Source organism: Periophthalmus magnuspinnatus, chromosome 7, assembly GCF_009829125.3.
Source record: "Periophthalmus magnuspinnatus isolate fPerMag1 chromosome 7, fPerMag1.2.pri, whole genome shotgun sequence".
Classification (NCBI taxonomy): Eukaryota; Metazoa; Chordata; class Actinopteri; order Gobiiformes; family Gobiidae; genus Periophthalmus; species Periophthalmus magnuspinnatus.
The window spans coordinates 17,363,439-17,383,116 of NC_047132.1; the positions used below are offsets into that span (position 1 = coordinate 17,363,439).

General features: G+C 39.6%; 2 protein-coding genes and 1 non-coding gene across 3 annotated transcripts in view; 1 reads left to right on the top strand and 2 right to left on the bottom strand.

Moving 5' to 3' along the window:
* si:dkey-20d21.12 (uncharacterized protein LOC556245 homolog) overlaps window positions 1–19,678 on the bottom strand; it is a 146,901-nt gene that overhangs the window by 35,400 nt on the left and 91,823 nt on the right. The gene's annotated exons all lie outside the window — the stretch shown is intronic.
* On the bottom strand, window positions 893–986 carry trnai-uau (transfer RNA isoleucine (anticodon UAU)). The gene is made up of 2 exons: window positions 949–986; window positions 893–928 (listed from the first exon to the last, which is right to left on the bottom strand). It is a non-coding gene; the product is annotated as a tRNA-Ile (tRNA).
* zgc:136971 (S9 family peptidase) lies at window positions 1,659–10,906 on the top strand. The gene is made up of 21 exons (XM_033970190.2): window positions 1,659–2,085; window positions 2,388–2,517; window positions 3,395–3,470; window positions 3,537–3,612; window positions 3,701–3,801; window positions 3,991–4,125; window positions 4,443–4,534; window positions 4,613–4,650; window positions 5,154–5,275; window positions 5,603–5,675; window positions 6,126–6,220; window positions 6,849–6,900; window positions 7,724–7,827; window positions 8,315–8,447; window positions 8,536–8,616; window positions 8,712–8,792; window positions 9,174–9,262; window positions 9,353–9,546; window positions 9,622–9,724; window positions 9,965–10,071; window positions 10,419–10,906. The coding sequence occupies exons 1-21, from the start codon at window positions 1,968–1,970 to the stop codon at window positions 10,516–10,518; spliced, it is 2,100 nt and encodes a 699-aa protein (XP_033826081.1). The 5' UTR covers window positions 1,659–1,967; the 3' UTR covers window positions 10,519–10,906.

Consider the following 19,678-nt stretch of genomic DNA (forward strand, 5'->3'; position numbering starts at 1 on the left):
GAAACCTTTAGTACTCGAGGGACAAGGGCCTATGTGCTCTCACAGTGATAGAAAATTGCTGTTTAGTGTTACCCAAAAGATTAAGTTATGTTTTGCCCCATTGACAAACCAGCTAGGAAACACTGCTCTAGAGACTACATTATATTTTCAAGTCTTTTCAGACTATCTCAAACCAGAGCCATGATTTAATCTGCCAAAAATGAAGTGTGGTGTGATAGTTTATTTAACTTTTTAAATAAATAATATCTATAGGAGACTCCCAATGGTTTAAGGAGCTATATTCTTTGTACTCAGATGAATTTATGAGAAAAGATATCCAGTTTTAACCATTGTTTTGGAGAGAAGTGTGTTTTACTCCTAATTTATTAAAATCTGGGATGGTGCTGTGGTGCTATTTACTCTGTCTAGTTTTCAGATGGACAGAAAATGTGGAAAATGACTGCAACTTGAATCAATAAAAAATGAAATACACCTTGTACATATATAGTCTAGTTGACTTCACTCATTTTAGACATGCATAGTCTACCTCACTGCTAACTGAAGAGCCTTATTTTGAGGAGCAATTGTCCCGTAGAGGTTTCTTACAGATATATTTTATTTTACTTTTTCATCTAACCATTATTTTACGTTCCACTTTTGACATATGAAGACTTGAACCAGGTTAGGCTCGAACTCACAACCTCGGCATCACTCGTTACTGACTTTTAAGTACCGCACGCTAATGACATACTAATCAGATAAATGTAGAATGTTAAAACTACTTCATGAGATCTTACGATGCCATAGGTCTTCGGGGGGTGATGCAGTATGGAATGGATGCTTGATATTGGGAGACGAATTGATGCCCAGCTTTCACAAGTTGTGGACTGTCAGGTTTACTTAAACAAATACTTGCTCCAGGTGAGGCTCGAACTCACAACCTCGGCATCACTCTGCAGGTTACTGTCTTATAAGTACCGCGCGCTGACCGATTGCGCCACTGGAGCACACAAAGTAGGCCTAACAGTAATCAAGCAAGGTGGGACATAGTGTTTGGGACATAAATAAGGACCATCAATGCCCCATTTATTGTGCAGTGAACATTCAGAGCGAGAGCGGGAACCGTCACATTTATGGGCACCAGGCTCAGGGAGCACAGAGCATGCCCATCAATTTTGTGTCTTACATTTAAAGAAAGATATATTTTTAAATTATGGATGTTCGATACCATGAGGTACTTACAGAAGAGTCAGACTATCTTAAATTAAATCTCTGCTTCAGGTGAGATTCGAACTCACTACGTCGGATCGGCTACTGTGTTTGTACAAACTCCACTGGAGCTCAGCGAATGCGCTTCAAATTGTATCGATTACGCGAAGAGGGAAAGGCAGCCTATTTGTTCTCTAGCTGAAAGAGTTTGAATTGATCTCACAGTGAGCCCTGTGCGTCCCAGGGTGTGTTGTGTGTGGTGAATGGTAAAGCGCTCTGATATCGTGCCGCGTGTATAAGTTGAATATGTGTAGAAAGATGCTGGTAAGTAGCCCCTGCCTTGCCCCGGCCTGGCTTGAAACACCCAGCCAAGGTAAGACAGTTGAAGAATGTAGAGAAGAGGATTCCTTTAGCGCTTGGTAAAACAACACCATCTGTTGGACTTGTGACAGAATTACACCCCTATTTTTAGGGCCTGTGGTACAGTCCATTCAACATGGACGAACTCGCACCGTGGGCCATACTTCGAGCGCGTTTATGCAACTTCAGAGGAGCAGTCCAAATGAATTATTAACTCGTGTGAATGGAGACCGTTAGATTTTCACACGAATAACTTATGTTCAGAGCTGTTCTGAAGAAGGCCAATGCAATCGCCAGGAGATTCTTGTCAAACGCGCTGCCTTCTTGCAAGAGTCGTAATCCGAGCTGCACCTCCTTGCGGCTAAAACGGGGTGATTTGGAGGTCCGTGTGTGTGCATGGGAGAGTGTGTGTGTGCGTAATGGACCCTGCGAGAATAACGGGACTGTACTCGGATCTGTGCGCGCTCGCGGTCCCGGTTCGAGCGCACGTCAAAGAGCAAAAGCTGAACGGACAGACGCTGTACGACGTCAACACAGGTGAGACAGACACTGCCCAAACACTCAAGTCCCACCAAAGTCCCACACTGTAACCGTGTTTGAGTGGAGATATGTGGATAAAACTAATGAAAATGCGAATAATATCAAGACATTCTACATCTACAGTTATATTAAAGAAGTCCATTAAATATGCCAGGCAGAATATGCAGGAATGAGTGACAGGTCTTAACTTCTAAATAATAACTATAATGGTTATAATTGTGCAAAAACAGCCTTAATGCAAACCGATGCACACTAACCCTTTACAGCTGATATTTTATAGTATCATGTGTCTTGTACAGAGTGGACTCAGAACGAGCTGGTCCGTGGTTCCAGACTCAGGTTCTGTCAGAGGTGGACCTTGGTCATAGAAGAGAAGCAAAACATCCAGTCTGTCCTCCCTCCAGGACCTGCTGTTCCTCTCAATGCAGAGTGAGTTTCAGCAGCACTTTACTTTGTCACAACTATTTCAGTGTGTGACAAAGTAACGTGTGTGCTGTATGTCTGTGAGTCAAATGTTCTGTAATAGTATGCAACACTATAATAATGCTAAATCCTAATAATGAATGAATGAAGTGGGTCAAATGCAACAGAGTGAATGAAACAAACCCATCTCCTATGAACAAGTGTTGAGAAATACAATATACAAATCATACCATGTACATCTTATTACAATTTATTCAGGTGGAGAGTCTGTTACCTGTTTTGTCTCCATGGAGATTTTTTTGCTTTGCCTCAAATGTTCCACAATATGGCATTAAACATATCTGTTTAGCATTTATTCAATTGCAGGTGTTTTTAGAGCCCAATAATACCTTGAAAAACATACATCCTTTTTCTGTATGGGGTCACCTCTCCGCAGAGCTGTCCCATAACTTGCCCTGACAGCACTGCCTGCTTATTTTCATAGAAGTAGATGCATTTAATGCCATACTGTAGAATATTCCAGGCAAAGCAATAGTATCTTCCTTGAGACAAGCTTGTGGTATAAAAAAAAAAAATCAATACTGAAGTAACTATTCAAGTATTATAATTGCTCTGTAAGTGATAAACATCTTTCCATTGCATTACAAAACCTCAACTTATTCTTGAAGAAGAAGTTGAAAATCATTGTGCATAGCTTAATCTTAGACAATAATCCTTCAGATGGAGAAGGCAGTGATTAAAACAAGTTTAATACCATTATTGTTCTGCAGATATCAGGGGCAAGGACATATCTGAAGTGTCCAAACCAGAATAGTCCCAACTAGGAATGTAAATGGCATGTTTTTCGATAAAATGGTAGTTATGTGTTTTTTTTCTTCCTCAGATGTCTCAGTTCATTCTCTCCCGTCCAAGGCCTCAGAGCAGTTATCAAAGACACAAGTGGACACCAGATTCTCGAGGTAAAAATCAGTTTAATCAAAATAATTAGAAAGAGTTACATGGCTTATATAATTATTTTTTTTTAGGTTTGGGACGAACGTGGCTTGAGAAAGTGCCTGAACCTCACAGCTCTCAACAAACATGGACGCATCTATGATGATGGTGAGAAAATGATGATTTTTCTTCATACGGAATTCCAAGCTAACTAAAAAAGTTATTAATAGTAATAATAATTGTTGTATATTTCTAGCATACTTTAGCTGTCTGTCCTGGTCACGATGTGAAAACAAACTGTTGTACATCGCTGAGAAAAAAACTGAATCGCCAAACGCCTCATCTGGAGATGTGAAGGTGATCATTTGACGTTGTTAATCACATGTCATTGGAGGAAAGGAGCTCTTACACTAATTGTAAGAGTAGGATGGGGATTATATGACTAAAACAGCATGTTGTTCAAATGAGTAAAGGAAGGTCAGGACATTGGGAAAAATAGTTCTGGAGTTTGCAGGTAAATAATTGTTCAGTGTTGTCTGTTCCCAGGATCGCAGTGTGTACCGTGAGGACTGGGGAGAGGCTCTGTCCCAGAAGAGTTCCCCTGTGCTCTGCTGTGTGGACCTGAGGACAGGGACACACTCCGTGCTGCAGGGAGCTCCAGACCAGGTCTCACCTGGACAGGTCTGTGCACCAGTTTACTTTACACTGAACATGATCCATGTACCTCATCAAGTACAGTACAACAGACTCCCTTAACAACCTGTATTAACATGTAATCACATTGGCTCAGGCTTAGGTTTAAGTTTAAAGGGTTTGGGTTACACCATGTTACAGGCTGTGACATAATGTGTGTGTTTCTTTGTATTTGATGAGGTAGGTGCTGATACTGCTCAAGGCCTGGGTCTAACATCTAGTGGAAACACTAACCACTATAGAGAGAAGAAAGAAACTGTATAGACTAAACTAATATGATGTATTTGTTTAAACTCCGTCTGTAGGCACTGTGGTCTTTGGACGGTGAGAGCGTTTTCTTCGTTGGCTGGTTTCATGAGCCCTACAGACTGGGACTTAATTTCTGCACTAACCGCAGGTAAACAACAGCACCATGGATTTTAATATTATACACCATAAATTACACTACTTCTGAATCCTGTTTGACAATGTGCAGGTCTGCTTTGTTTCGGATCGATTTGGAAGGAAATTGTGGTGAGAATTAACTTCTAATAAATTACTTTATATACACTGTGGGCTATATCGACTCCCCACTCCAGTGTTCTTGTTTGTTTAAAGTGTTTTCAATAAGTTCAATAGTAAGTAATACCCAGATAAATAGAAGAGACTTAATTGTTGTGGTGTTTTCTGACTATTAATGTCAATAGAACTTGGAGTTGTTTTTTCCGCACACAATCAGAATTTTCACTTAGCCCTAATGTTAACCAATGCAGATTTTAAGATGCTAAATACTAAACTTCGCGTTCATTGAAACGTATTATGAGGTTTCATTGTCTTTTTAATATTGTTTTGGCTAATCAAAAAAAAACCATGGTGATTATCGTCCGATTTTAGATGTTCAATCCTGAGCTTTATTCTTTTAAAATTACATTGTAGTTAAAAAAAAAGTATATAAAATACTGAAAAGTAGAAATTACTGTTCTAAGACATAATAGAAAGTACTTTTGCCTCAATTCTATTTTCTGCTTTTCTTTCAGAGCGTCTGTCAGAGGAGAACGTGTCCGTGTTGAGTCCTCGTCTCAGTCCAGATGGATCAGCTTTAGCTTTTCTGCAGGGAAAAATGTTCGGGCCTCACGCTCAGTGCCTCAAGATGCAACTGGTAACTGCATATGTAATGTAATAATAAAACCACAGTATGTAACTTTTTAGGTTGATTATGTTTATTGCACTGAAAAACATGCGTTCTTACCGTGAGTGGGCTGACATCACCACAAACTGACTTGCTTGCTCCTGCTTGTTTCCATTGATTGGCTATAATCTTCAACAGTAGGGCATTAAATCTATCTCCCTGGAGAATGTTCTGAAGTTTGGTTTTAACTTTCTATTTCCATGGAATCATGCAGGTGACCTCCAGAAAGTTACATACTGTACCTTCAGTGATTACCAATATCACATTTATATACATTTGTGATTTTGTTTGTTACAGTTAGACTTGAAGAGCAAAAAAATCTCCACCCTTATTGACGTCGTCCACAGAGTGCAGAATGGAGAAGACACTGGTCTGTAGCATCTTAAGAATTAAAAAAAAAAAAAAAAAGAAAGACATCTAGTGGTTGGCAATATGCAAAACAAAAACAAAAAAACAACAGATTTTCTTTGAGACAGATCATGATTCATGTACATTTAGTATCTTAATATCTGCTTCTTCAGAAAGTTCAGTTCTGAGTGTGATTGGTTAAAACCACCTGTAACTCAACTTACAGAGGCTGTGCAGTAGAATAAGTACATGGGAAAAAGTGTTTGTGTTTAAGTCTAGAGTCTATTAAACAGAAAATTTGAAAATCACAATATGACATTATCACCCAAATAGCTTATTGCCATCAGAGAGTCAGAATCAGAACACAGTTTGTTTTTCTCTTTAAATCCTACATCTACACTTGGTGTGGATACAGTGTACTGCTTTCATGTATTCATAATAAAACACTTAATATGTCCTGAATACATTGTAGGTGGATTCGCTGGAGTGTACGAGTCACTGCCCTCCTGCTGCTGGTCTGAGGACAGTCAGAGAATAGTCTTCAGCAGCGCTCACAAAAACTGGAAGGTACGATTAAGTACTTTTATTGTTCTATAACTGATTTTTATTCCAGTCACATATTGTACCATATTGTTAGTTTTCATAGCCAAATTATTGAATTCATTTGATTGCTTTTATTTGATTGTGATAATTGAGAGCTAACATTGTTTTTAGGTTAATTCATTAGCAGAAGATTCATAAGTACGCCTGATGATAATGCCTTTATTACAATGTTTAGAATAGTAATGTGGCATAAGAAGGACTTGTTTATAGTCTGCTTTTTTACAGTTTAAAAAAAATGCACTGCAATCACAACTGAACCTGAGTTGCCAGTGCAAAAACCTGCAGATAGAAGACACATACAAGTTTTCCTCATTCTATATGGACAAACCATGACAATTCAGATCAGAGAGAATTCTTTTAGTTTAAACCAACTTTTTGGTTACAGCATTAAAACTGGGAACCCAAATGAGAGGTTCAATCTGCTTTCTGAACCAAAATACCAAATTGCATTTAATAATAAATAACATTCAAACAACTTGAATATCATGTCCAATGTGTTTGTAATTAAGCATAAATCAGAACAGTTAATATCAGTATTGTAACATATGGTTCCTTAAACTTTCTGTCGACATGTTGTCTTCCTCTCCTCTAGGACATATTTGTGGTGGACAGACAGAACAAGAGTGTCTCCTGTCTCTCTGATAGTAAGCCTCCTCCCTTAGCTCCTCTGTCCTCGCCTAACTCGTCTCCTCCGTCTTCCTCTAACTCCTCGTCTCATCTGCCTTCCTCTAACTCCTCGTCTCATCTGTCCTTGTCCCTCAGCTTCTCCTCCTTCCCACCTCCTCCATCTCCTAACTCTCTTCCCTTCCCCCCTAGCTCCTTCTTTCCTTCACCTCCGTCTTCTCTCCCTCTCTCTCCACTCTCTCCTCCTCTTTCTGCGACGTCTTCTGTTTTACCTGACCCTCCTCTTCCTCCTCCTCCTTCCCCTCACCCTGCTCCTCCTCATCCTCCTCCTCCTCATCTTAATCATGAACAGGAACCGACCCAACATAAAGGTACAACATTATCTGGTGCCCTGTACAATAATATACAGTTGACTTTATACCATTATTTTGAGACTGTGCCTCTTTGACAAATCTAATTAATATTGTACAAGCACAGTTCCAGTGTTTACATGCAACTAAAACTTTGGATACCTTGAAAAAGTAGACCACATTTTGATGTGTGTGTGATGTGTTACTATTCTACATTTTGTGATTTTATGGATATTTAGTTTTGAAGTATAACATAAGTAGATATGGAGATACGGGGTAGGTGAGGACAGGAGCTTTGAATTCAAGACACTACAGAATTACTCAAATGCATGAATCAATCAAAATACGACTGAGCGAGATAATTATGAAGGAACACTGTTAGAGCATGTTTAAAAACTCACTGATGTAGTTTTTTCATGATATGTCTCCTTTAACAGATTTAATTAACATGAACCATAACTAATTAAACACCCTTGTTTATGTTTATTCACAGATGTCTGTGATGGTTTGAGGGTGTTTGGCTCCTGGAGGCTCCTGACCATCCACAGAAACCTGATGGTGGTCTGCTGCTCCAGCCCGAACACTCCGCCCACACTGGTATCACTAATACTGTTCATTACACATACCATACTTACAAATATCGTATTGTATTAGATGATTATATTGCAGTTACCATGTAGCTAAAATACTGCTTAAGCCTCTCGCCTCTACACAAACCTGACTCGCAACTTTTCTTGGAGGCAGGGCATAACCGGCAACTATAGGGACACTTAACTAGAATGTTCAGCTCTACAGGTCAAACAGCTATACTAAAGATGATAAGAATAACATTAGCGTTGCTTATTTAATTTAGTTAGTTTTGCATCAATGAGCACAGGCCGTTGAAAACAATACAAGCCATCTTTGGTTCATCCTCTAAACCTTATTATACTTCCATGATTCATACTAGGCAATGTGGGTGAAGTGCCTTGCCTAAGGACACAACAACGTTTATTCCCAGCGGTCTCCCATCTAAGTCCTAGTCAGGCTCAGCGTTCAGAATTGTGTTAAATATTTTGAACTTTTGAACTGTTGTCATTGACAGAGAGTAGGATTCTTGCCCTCTGGAGGACACAGTGTCTCTTGGAAAACTCTCCAGCCGCCTCTGTGCACATTTGACTTCTCCTGGACTGTCATGGATGTCCGACCCTCAGCAGAAGAGGACAATGCCAAATACAGTAACTTTTTAACTGTTTTGTTGTTGTTTTTTACCAGCTACTCTTTCTTGCATCTGTTTTTTAAATCTTCTGTGATGTGTCATTGCAGCTGGTCTAGATTTTGGTGCCATTTTGGTGAAACTGCCCACTCAGAGCAAAACCAAACTACCTCTAGCTGTCTTCATTCATGGTAATTATTTTTTATCAAAGTTATATATCCAATTATGATCACAGAACATAACCACTTATAATTATTTACGTGTATATGATATGATTTTTGTGTAGGAGGCCCTCATTCTCAGTTTCCTGCTGAGTGGAACATTACCACAGCTGCTCTGGTTCAACTGGGACTTGCTGTTTTAATGGGTGAGCAAAAGCTGTACAGCAAATATGATTAAGATTAGTCTGTTTCTATGTGTTTTTAATAAGATCATGTGTTTCTATAAATACATATTACTTCAGATTCTTGTTATAAGATACTGTAATGATCTGATATTTTGTTGGTTCGGCCTTTCAACCTTTTGTCGTTCTTGTAACTGTTTATGTGTTGTTAATGTACCTACAGTAGCCCTTGTGCTCAGAAAATGAACAACCAGAAGAAAATGAACAACCAGATGTTTCCTTACACCAGAATGCTACAATACTTTTAATTTATATTTTCTCATTTCAGTCCATAGAGGAAAAACATAGAATTCTACACTATGATGATATATTTCAATGGGTAACTTATTTCATTTTGTTTTTCAGTGAACTACAGAGGGTCCACAGGGTTTGGCCAGGACAGCATCTTGTCTCTGATTGGCCAAATTGGTCAACAAGATGTCAAAGATGTACAAGTATGATAGTATGCTTATATTTTCTGTAATCTTTTAACTTGAATAATAGCTTTTCGTCTAACTTTTGCTATTTACCTCTTTTTTTCACAGAGAGCCGTTCAGTTTGCTCTCCAGACTGACACGACCCTTGACCCTGAGCGGTTGGCGGTTTTTGGGGGGTCACACGGTGGGTTTCTGTCCTGTCACCTGATTGGCCAGTTCCCAGATGTCTACAGAGCATGTGCAGTGAGGAATCCTGTGGTGAACGCGGCCACTCTCTTGGGGACCAGCGACATCATTGACTGGTAATACTGTATATAGAGAATACTTTGTAATGATTTTATTATTGTATTTTTACCTAGAAGTATCTCTCTGTATAGGAGATACAGCAGTGTGGGTATGCATTTCTCCTATGAGCAGATTCCAACAGCTGAAGCTCTGGCCACCATGTTGGAGAGGTCACCCATCACACACGCCGCAAAGGTCAGACACTACTGCTAATTCATAAAATGTCATTGTAATCAGGAAAACCTGATGTGTGTTTAATACTCATGAAATGTGACCTTTTACAATCATACCAGTAACTTCACAACGTTAACTTTTTTTTTTACATCTAGAGGGACTTAGTTCATACGGTTGGATAAAATGCTTTGCCTGTATAGATGTATATGCTTGAGATTGAGTAGTAACAGATGATGTCCACACTGATGCACTTGTGTTTAGATGAAGTGTGCCTTGCTGCTGATGCTGGGGGGAAGAGACCGTAGAGTGTCTCCTCACCAGGGCCTGGAGCTGTACAGAGCTCTGAAGAGCAGGGGGAGGACTGTCAGGTAACAACCGGTTTGGTTATTCTGTTTTTCCCCTATAGTTCATATCCAGTGCTGATAGTGTACCAACACCAAATCCAAGTGTAGGGAGGCCATACATGGACCATGATGTATGATATGTATAAATAAGCACTGTTCTAAAAAAGTTCTACTTCAAGTTTGAGCCTTTTTACTATTATTTTTCTGGATGTTTTTTGTTTCCTCTCTACTTTATTTCAGTGAAATCTTAGTCCAACACATTTGCTAGATAACTTCTGAAACATAGAATATACAATATACTTCTGGTTTAAGATTAAATAAAGATATTTGAAATATTTAAAAAGTGTAAGATTATTTGTTCTTGTCCATAGGCTGTTATGGTTCCCTGAAGACGGCCACTCTCTGTCTCGTGTGGACACTCAGACAGACTGCTTCCTCAACATGGTTCTGTGGCTGCAACAACATCTCTGATACTTCTTCTCTAAGTCTGGACTAAAACCCTTGTGGTGCTCGAAACTGAATGATTCAGGTCTGAATTTGGGCTAGGATCCTTTGTTTGTTAATGAGCCTTATACACCAGCAACTTTTCTTAATTTACGATGCTAATTTTAAATGACAATTATTGTAAATAACACATTTACAATATAATGTAAATAATGACAGTTGAGATTTAAGCTTTATTTAGATTGAATGAAAGTAATAACAATAATATGTATTTGAACTGGCATGAACACGCTGAAATACACTTTACATTGCATGATTGTACGCTACTTCTATGGCTGAAGGAAGTATGCATTTTATATTGATATTAAAGAAAATAATCTTGTCAAAGCATGTAATAAATCCAAACTTAAATTTTTACTGCAGTGGTGTTATGTTTGTATTAAATGACAATAATTCAGATACACATAAATAGTAATGTATATAACAACACATACAACATTGAAAGATATTTGGTTATATTTGCCTCAACATTTGGATCGTTGCAATGGAAACAATAAAAAGTATGAAAAATGTCCAGCAGATGGCACCTTTCACCCACATTCATGAACATTACTTCATTTTCACTTATGGTTTGGACATCCATCATCCATCCATCGTTATTGAACTATTGAATTAATACAGAACTAAAACGATACACCAATAATATCAACTTGCATCGTGAAATTGTCACATTAAATGCAGTTTGGGGATAAGTGTGCAGAGTTTGTCTCATGTTCTATAGATACAGTTTATGCCACTCTGGAAACATGCAGGTTGAGGCCCTCCTTCAGACCAAGTAAGAGTAAGGTTTGTGGAGATGCAAGCCCACTCAGAGTAAGGATTAATATCTCTATGTTCATCAGTGCAATTGTGACACAAACAAATTGAAAAACGCCTTTCATTTTAGTCTTTTGGGGGTAAAAAGTTGGACATTATGGCGTTAAGTCGTCTGGTACAAGAAAGTTCTATCTACAACCCATTTTCTCTCAGTATAAAGACGTGTTGTGACTTGAGTGTGAGACGTCTGGGCATCTGGAGATGGTCCTCTCTGTGGGCTGTCCAGATGAAGGCTGAGCTCACAGCACAGGGGACAGAAGAGCGGACTGTAAACTGGAGCCTGGAGAAGGACAATGGACCAGACTCGGACACAAAGAAGCTTTACATGATGCTGGGGTTTTCTCTCAGCCCACGGATCAGAATCTGGAACTAATGAAATCAAAGAGAGCCTGGACTCACACAAAACAGCAGGATGTGCAATGGGATAGTCTCACAACTGTGGGAGTTGTCAGGAAGAATGGACTTTCCCAAAACGTGTAATATTCGAAACTGGAATTAATGTTGTCATGATACTAACATTTCAAACACGATTTTGACTCTAAGAAACAGGCTGGGTACTGATTTTGGCACCGATTTTTAAGACAGAATGTGATTTTCAGCACAAAATCATAACATTTTGTTTATACAATTTTTACCTTTTTTGTTTTTACTATTTTTGACTATTCAGAGGGTCCACATTTTTCCTGTTTATATAATTGTTTTCAAGTATTGTTCAAAAGAGTATCTAGTCTCAGTTCTAGTGCTAGTATAGCATTAATCAGAGGTACTGGGATTACTTCTGGGTTAGACCTAGGTTAGACCTAGGTTAGACCTGGTTTAGTCCTGCATTAGACCTGGGTTAAACCTGGATAAGACCTGTTTTAGTCCTGGGTTAGACCTGTGTTAGACCTGTTTTAGTCCTAGGTTAGTCCTGGTTTAGTCCTGGTTTAGTCCTGGTTTAGTCCTGGTTTAGTCCTGGTTTAGTCCTGGGTTAGACCTGTTTTAGTCATGGGTTAGACCTGGTTTAGTCCTGGGTTAGACTTAGGTTAGACTTGATTTAGTACTGGTTTAGAACCCGTTTAGTCCTACACTGCATGGTCCTGTTTTGTAAAAAAGTAACAAATTCTGAACTTTGATGAGAATCGCTGTGGAAATCCAAGTCGGACGAACAGAAAATTGTTCTTATCCATGAGAAAAGAGGTCATAGGTCGTGGTGTTAGAGTTGCTGACTGGTCTAAACGCTGCACTGTTAAACCCTCAGGATCAGAACACTTCCTGCTGCATTAGTCTTTATAAACATGTACAGAGAGAGACCGTGTCCTATAGAACAGCAGACAGGAAGACAGAGGGGGCAAGAGGAGGAGCTGCCCAAAATGTGATGTCAGGAATGTACTTGGGATCAAAACAAACCACCAAAAAAAAAAAAAAAAAAATCACCATCACGAGTGTTTTTTTGCCCCACATTATTTGATTCCACCCGCTAACTGTGTTTAAGGAGGGAATATTAAAACTGCATTAACTTTCTTTCCTCTTTAATTTAAGTGGAACAGCTGTCAGAACAGGTGCTGACAGGGGTGTAGCTTGAAATTTTGGGCCCTAGGTACAAATCATCTTAGTGAGCTCTCATTACATGTTGTCTAATGAAGAATGCTCATTACAGACTTTGTGAGGGCTCCTCCTTGCACCGGGCCCTGGGTAAACCGTATCCTTTACCCTCCCAGTCCAAAGCCCCTGGATGCTGGTGAATTGATTTGAAACCTATCACTACATTCTCTATAGAAAAGTTGGTTGGTCTTCGCCGTCTGAAGAGAACAGCACTGTATGAAATTTATTTATAAGGGAATCCTTCATAGATTGCAGCAATATCTCACTTGCTTGATGAAGGTCCTATATTATGCAAATCTGACTCTCCAGAGCTTTAAGACATGTTAAAGTGTTGTTACATGATCAAAAACATGCCCGTTTCATTCACACATGTTTGAGTAATCTTGCATTATTAGTCTGTCTACATTTTCAAAGCTGAAAATGCTCCGTTACAACTTGTAACGTCATATAATGGTAGTTTTCAAGGTAAGAGCTCCCTTTTACCTCTCATTTAGTAGTGATTGGAAATTCCAGATGATTCAAGTGAAGGTGTCTGGAGTTTAAAACACAGTGGAGCACTTCCTGTATTACCACATGACATCACAAGGAGAGAAGAACTCAGCCGAAATATGCAGGGTTTGTGTGTTAAACATGTGTGAACGAAACAAAACACAAGTCTGGGTATGTTTTTGATTGAGAAACAACATTATAACATAGATATGAAAAAATAGTGTAATATGGGCCTTTTAATCATTTATATGGGAACATTTAAAACCAGGTCACACGACAATATAAGGCAGGGCTGTCCAAACTGCAGCCCAGGGGCCAAATGCGACCCTCAGACCAATTTTTGTTGGCCCTCATGCCTCCTCCTAAACTGGCTCAATTGATCAGGAAGTATTTTTTACTCCAAACTGAAGAGAGTCTACCTCTATAACCTGAATAACATCGCATTGCATTGTGACACAGACCTAAATTGTATCGTAAACCTTATTTACGATACAATGGCTCTGTCAAGACTTTGTTGAATGCACTGTATCGACACTGATTTGTGGCTCTCCGCTTCAAATATGTTTCAATGAAAAAAAGTTTGGACACCCCCCCGGTATAAGGCTAAAGGCTATAAGACTATAAGACTAGTTGCAGCAGAACTGTGACAGGAAAAAGGGCTTTTGGCTGTTTTGCTTCCAAAAATTGAATGTATTTCAAGGTCACGCAAAACTGGATACTTTGCTGCCACAATCACTATTAATCTGGTAACAAACTTTTATACGCACACCTGCACCTGTTTTTAATGTTTTATATGGACTTGTGTACTTATTTGTTTTGTTTGTATTGTATTTTGAACAGGGCATCCATGAAAAAGAGAGTCTAAGTGCTCATTAGGTTCCCCTGTATAAATCAAGACAAAGTTAAAGCGACATGGCTATGAATTCAAATGTTAAACTGCCACACAGGACTCCTCTTGCTGTGAGGCAGAAGTGTATATGTATATGGCCCTGGCCCCATAGACTCTATATATAGATGGACGTAGCCAACCTGCTAGCTGCATTGACTCTGGCTCCAATTCACTTTACATTGGAAAACTGTTGCCCCTCTCTTTGTAACTGCTGCTGTCAGACTCATCTTAAAATGTTCATATTGACCCGCTCGACATGATCCTGGTATTTTTATTTCACTATTGTGACCGTAAATCAAGATATGAACATTAATAACAGACAAATTAGGCATCTTGTTTCTCCGAGATCAGATTTGATTGACAGAAATGCTAAGCGGCCGCTCCCTGCTAAACCTGTGGTGCGAGTGGGAGGGGGCGTAACCTTCAACAACTTTGCTCTGTATTGGGTCTTTGGTTCTTATGATACTCGCAGTTGTAATTTCTAATATGGAACTTGACTCCAAATTTTCCCCTATAACCACGAGCCTCGATGAGCTTCATTTGACTGGAGCCGAACGCTATGGGTGACGTCAGACTCCCTTAGTCCACTTCTTTATACAGTCTGTGCCGGGCTTTTGTGTATTCAGCCCTCGTTCTCTCTGCTCTTTGATCGGACTCACTGTAAAACGCTGCATCAGGACAAAAGCAGGACCATCACAAACTTTTGCCTCCTCTGCCGCTCTGAGGCCCAGCAGGAGGCCGCTGGACCAAACATCAATGAAAACAGAGCAGGGGAAGTTGCGCTGAGTGGACAAACTCAACTCCAAAGACTTTGCCTCAAACAGAGTTCAAAAATGCTGCTTTATAGTGTTTTCTGATGGAGATATTAAAAATTGGCATGGAATGTGCATCTCTCCTCTGCATCCTCCTCTTGTCACATAGCAACTAAAAACTACATTTGCAAATCCTCTTCTTCAAAACCTCTTCTTCTGATATCTCAAATTTCATTGCAAAAGCCAATAAATTGTTAAAAAGTATCACCTGTAAATGTTTAAGTGTCATCAACTAAATTCCATAGTTTATCCCGACACAATTGGTATTATCTAGCCTTTTTTCATTGAAGTCTATGGAGAAATGGGAAAAGTTTATTTTAATGAATAATTTCAAAACTGTTGTTATAGATGTGAAAAGTAATAGCCTCATTTGATAAGATTGAAGACTTTTACTCCACAATAGTGCGAGGTCACTGTGAGCGCCTGCCAGTGGCAATGGTTATAGTAGTGGTGGAGAGAAGTAGCAAGTAGTAATAGGTGGTAGTATTAGAGGGTAGTAGTAGTAGTAGTAAGTGGTAGAAATGGATAGTAGTATGCTAGTAATAGTAGTAGGGAGCTGTAGTAGGTGGTAATAAGAGGTAATAGTAGTAGGGAGCAGTAGTAGTAGTAATAGTAGGATGTGGTAGGAGGTAGTAGTAGAAAGCAATAGTAGGTGGTAGTAGTTGGTAGTAGTAGTAGTAGCAGTAGGGAGTAGTAGTTGGCAGTAGTAGTAGTAGGAGGAGGAGGAGGAGGAGGAGGAGGGAGTAGTAGTAGCTGGTAGTAGTTGGTAGTAGTAGTAGTAGTAGCAGTATGGAGTAGTAGTTGGCAGTAGTAGTAGTAGCAAGTAGTAGTAGTAGGAGGAGGAGGAGGAGGGAGCAGTAGTAGCTGGTAGTAGTTGGTAGTAGTAGTAGTAGTAGCAGTATGGAGTAGTAGTAGATGGTCGTAGTGGCTAGTAGTAGTAGTAGGGAATAGTAGCAAGTGGTAGAAGTAGGTGGTAGTAGTAGTACAGAGTAGTAGTAGGTGGTAGTCTTATGGAGTAGTAGTAAGTGGTAGTAGTGGGCAGTAGTGTAGTAGTAATAGTAGTAGGGAGCAGTAGTAGGTGAGGCAGTAGTAGCAGGAAGTAGTAGTAGTAGTAATAGTAGGGTGTAGTAGTAGGTGGTAGTAAGGGGCAGTAGTAGCAGTAGAGAATAGTACTGGGGGTAGTAGTGGTGGAGAGTAGTAATAGTAGTAGTTGCTTCGTACAGGGTGGTAGTAGGTGATAGTAGTGTGTAGCAGTAGTAAGGAGTAGTAGTAGTAGGGGCAGTAGTAGATGGTAATAAGAGGTAATAGTAGTAGGGAGTAGTAGTAGTAGTAGTAACAGTAATGAGTAGTAGTAGATGGTGGTGGTAGTAGTAAGAGGAGGGAGTAGTAGCAGTAGTAGTATTAGGAAGAGGACTTAATCATGGTCAAATAGTGCACCTGCAGACTAACACTTAAACTGTTATATATAAACCACAACTCTCCACATAACTTGTAAAATACTCGTCATCAAACATGATACAAAACTATAAATCAAACACAGGAATGCTGGAGGGATGATGGAGGAGACTGATAGGAAGTGATTTGTCTTCTAAACGCTTGTCTCACTCGTAACTATATTTTCCAGTCCATTCACTCCCTGATTGTTTCACACAAATCCGTGCTTCTGCTGTCGTCCCAGCTGTTGTAATGGCCCCTGCCTCATTAACTTGTATTGTCGCGTTGGGCTCAATCACCTATGTGTCCTTGGTGCATGAATCAGACGTATCTTTCACATCTTTTTATAGTTCCGTTATAATGCTACATCACTAGGTTTGGTCACCGTGTTTACAAAGATTAATCACAGTCAAATTGTAATTGCAGTTTAGTTCTGGTTTAGTTCTGGTTTAGTTCTGGTCTAGTCCTGATTCAGCCTTGGTCTAGTTCATAAATGCTGGTTTAGACAAAGGGTTCAAGTCGTGTTTCCTCTGAGAAGGAAAGTGCGACAGCCCAAACCCACATCTATGGAGAAACTGCTGGAAAGGATCAACCTCAAGGTACAAAAACAATATCTGATTCTGATATTCTGATCAGGCGCTGTACCTGATTTTTATTGTCTTCAAAACATGAAAATGAGAGCTGGTTCATTTTAAATAACATTGCTATCTACTGTATTTTTAGCAGCCTAATTATTCACTGTGAACATTTTATAAGCACTTTTCATAACTTTCAGAGTGGAGTTTTACCATCAAGGTAATGCTAACAACAACTAGCATGTTAACAGTGCATTTTTCCAATATACATGTACACATTATATATTATTTAATCTAATGATGTGTTGGAAACACACTGAAGGTGGCACCTTTCTCATGGCTTCTCCAGATGTTTGTGGATGGTGATGATGATGGTTCTGCGTCCTCGATGGACCCACTTCTTGTTGACTCCTAAGCACAGGTCTTCAGAGTCACCTGCTCCATGTGTTCCTGGTTGTGTTTCACCTTTATGTTACATGCAGCCTCTCTGTACAGGTCTGTACAGAGAGGCTGCATGTAGGGCCAGCCTCTGGACTGGAGAACACAGACGGGACACCTCACCTGAGGACATCCAACAGAGGCCTGGGGTTTGGTGAGGGGGGTCAATGAGCACCTCACTGGGGTGGACATGTGAGGTGGATAAGGTGTGGGCACTTTCTGGATTTAACAGCTTTTCTGACAAACTCCAGATTTTGTGCCAGCTGCTGCTGCGTCTCTCGTCAATCTTCTTCCTCCTCCTCTTCCTCTTCTGATGGCACAAGTCACAGCCGACAGCAGAGGAGCTCTTTACACTGTAATCCAGTCCAATGAGGTTCATTTGACCTTCGGATCATTTATTTTTAACACATTAACTCCATTTAAGATGAGCGGTCAACAGCCATTGGCCTCTACCAGGTTGCACATCTAATTCTGTGATCAGATGATGCCCCTTTATACCAGGCCTGGCCCCCCACAGGTACAGTGCATCAGTGCTACCTACAGGCCAACCAGACGCTGTACAGTTTGGCTCTGACATCTGCTATAATATGCTAATTTAAAAAAAAACTCAGTCAAAGAACCCATTTACATTTGTTTATTTTATTTATTTGCTATTGCAATACCAGAAAAAAAAGGTCTGAAATGTAGTGATGACTAGATACACCTACACATCTGGTCAGACATTTGTCAAATAAAACCTTCCTGTACAACTCAAGTATCTCCGGGGCCCATTATCTCCTACAATGTTTTTTCTTTTCTTTTTTTTTTGTCTTTGAAAGCTTATTTTTAACTCACTTATATTCTACATGCACATTAAAGACAAAACGAAGTATTCCACTCAGAGCAGAACATACTTACAGCTGCAGGCTTCAGTCATGGGCCACTGCTCCATAACAAAACCACCATTAAAACACTACATCCACTCCACCACAAGTGCACTCAGATATGTTTTATTTTCTCTTACAATATCTCTGTGGTAAACCCTTCAAATATTGGGTTGTAATAATAGTTCATAATAACGATTTCTCAACATTGAAGCCTACAGGTATTTAAAGGTCCTGTACCCAATCTCTTCCATGTATTTCAGCCTAAGTACAGATGTATAAGCAGCTCTTGAGGTCAAAATAAGCCTGTTATTTAGTGTATCTAGTTGTTGTTAGCTTTACCGTCACAGCAAAACTCCACAGTGGTCTCTGAGAATATGAAAAACACTTATAAACTCATCATGGTGAATAATTAGGATGCTCAGAATGCATAAGGTATGTGAGGAATAACTACAGCGACAACATTGCTTTATAATTACCAGCAGACAGTGATTTCATGTTTGACTTTGACAGCTATATCTACACTGGAACAAGACAAAGTTTACCTCATACATAAAAAAAAAAAAAAAAAACTGGTTCAGCACCTTTAACCCACTTTCTGTCTTTTGAAACTCATTGGGGTAACGAGTTGTGGTCCCAAATACCCCCCAGGACCATAAACACTGCCTTCTCATGTGTTGCAGTGGAAGTATCTTGTTAACCCTTGGTCTGTCTGTCAACACTTGGACAAATTGCACCTTTAACAGTGGCTAACCAGCTATTTTCAAAGTCGCCCAAGACATTCAATCTCGAAGTAACAAAGCCCTGTTTATAACTGGTTTACTTCTTGAGTGATAGTGGCGTAGTGGGTTGAATGTTTGCCCACCAGTGGATGTGTTTTCGGCTCAAAACTCACCCCATCTCTTCCTCTCATCCTTTTGATTTATATTGATTGCAACAAGAAGGACATCCATCTAAAAACCCCCCCCAAAAAACTCATCTTTCAAATCAAACTTTTCCACATCTTTCCTAACCAAAAGTGAATAAATATCAAGTTTCTTTTAAAAGCTGTACTGCGTAACTTTTCTGGTGGGGTTCTCTCCATGGAGGTGTCCTAGAATAAGGGACTAAACTTGTATATCTCCGTAAAAACAAACGAGTGACCAAAGCCGAGTCAAATCTGTGGAGAGGCAAGCCTTCTCACAGCAAGAATATATGCATTTCAATGTGAGCAATAAAAGCACTTGC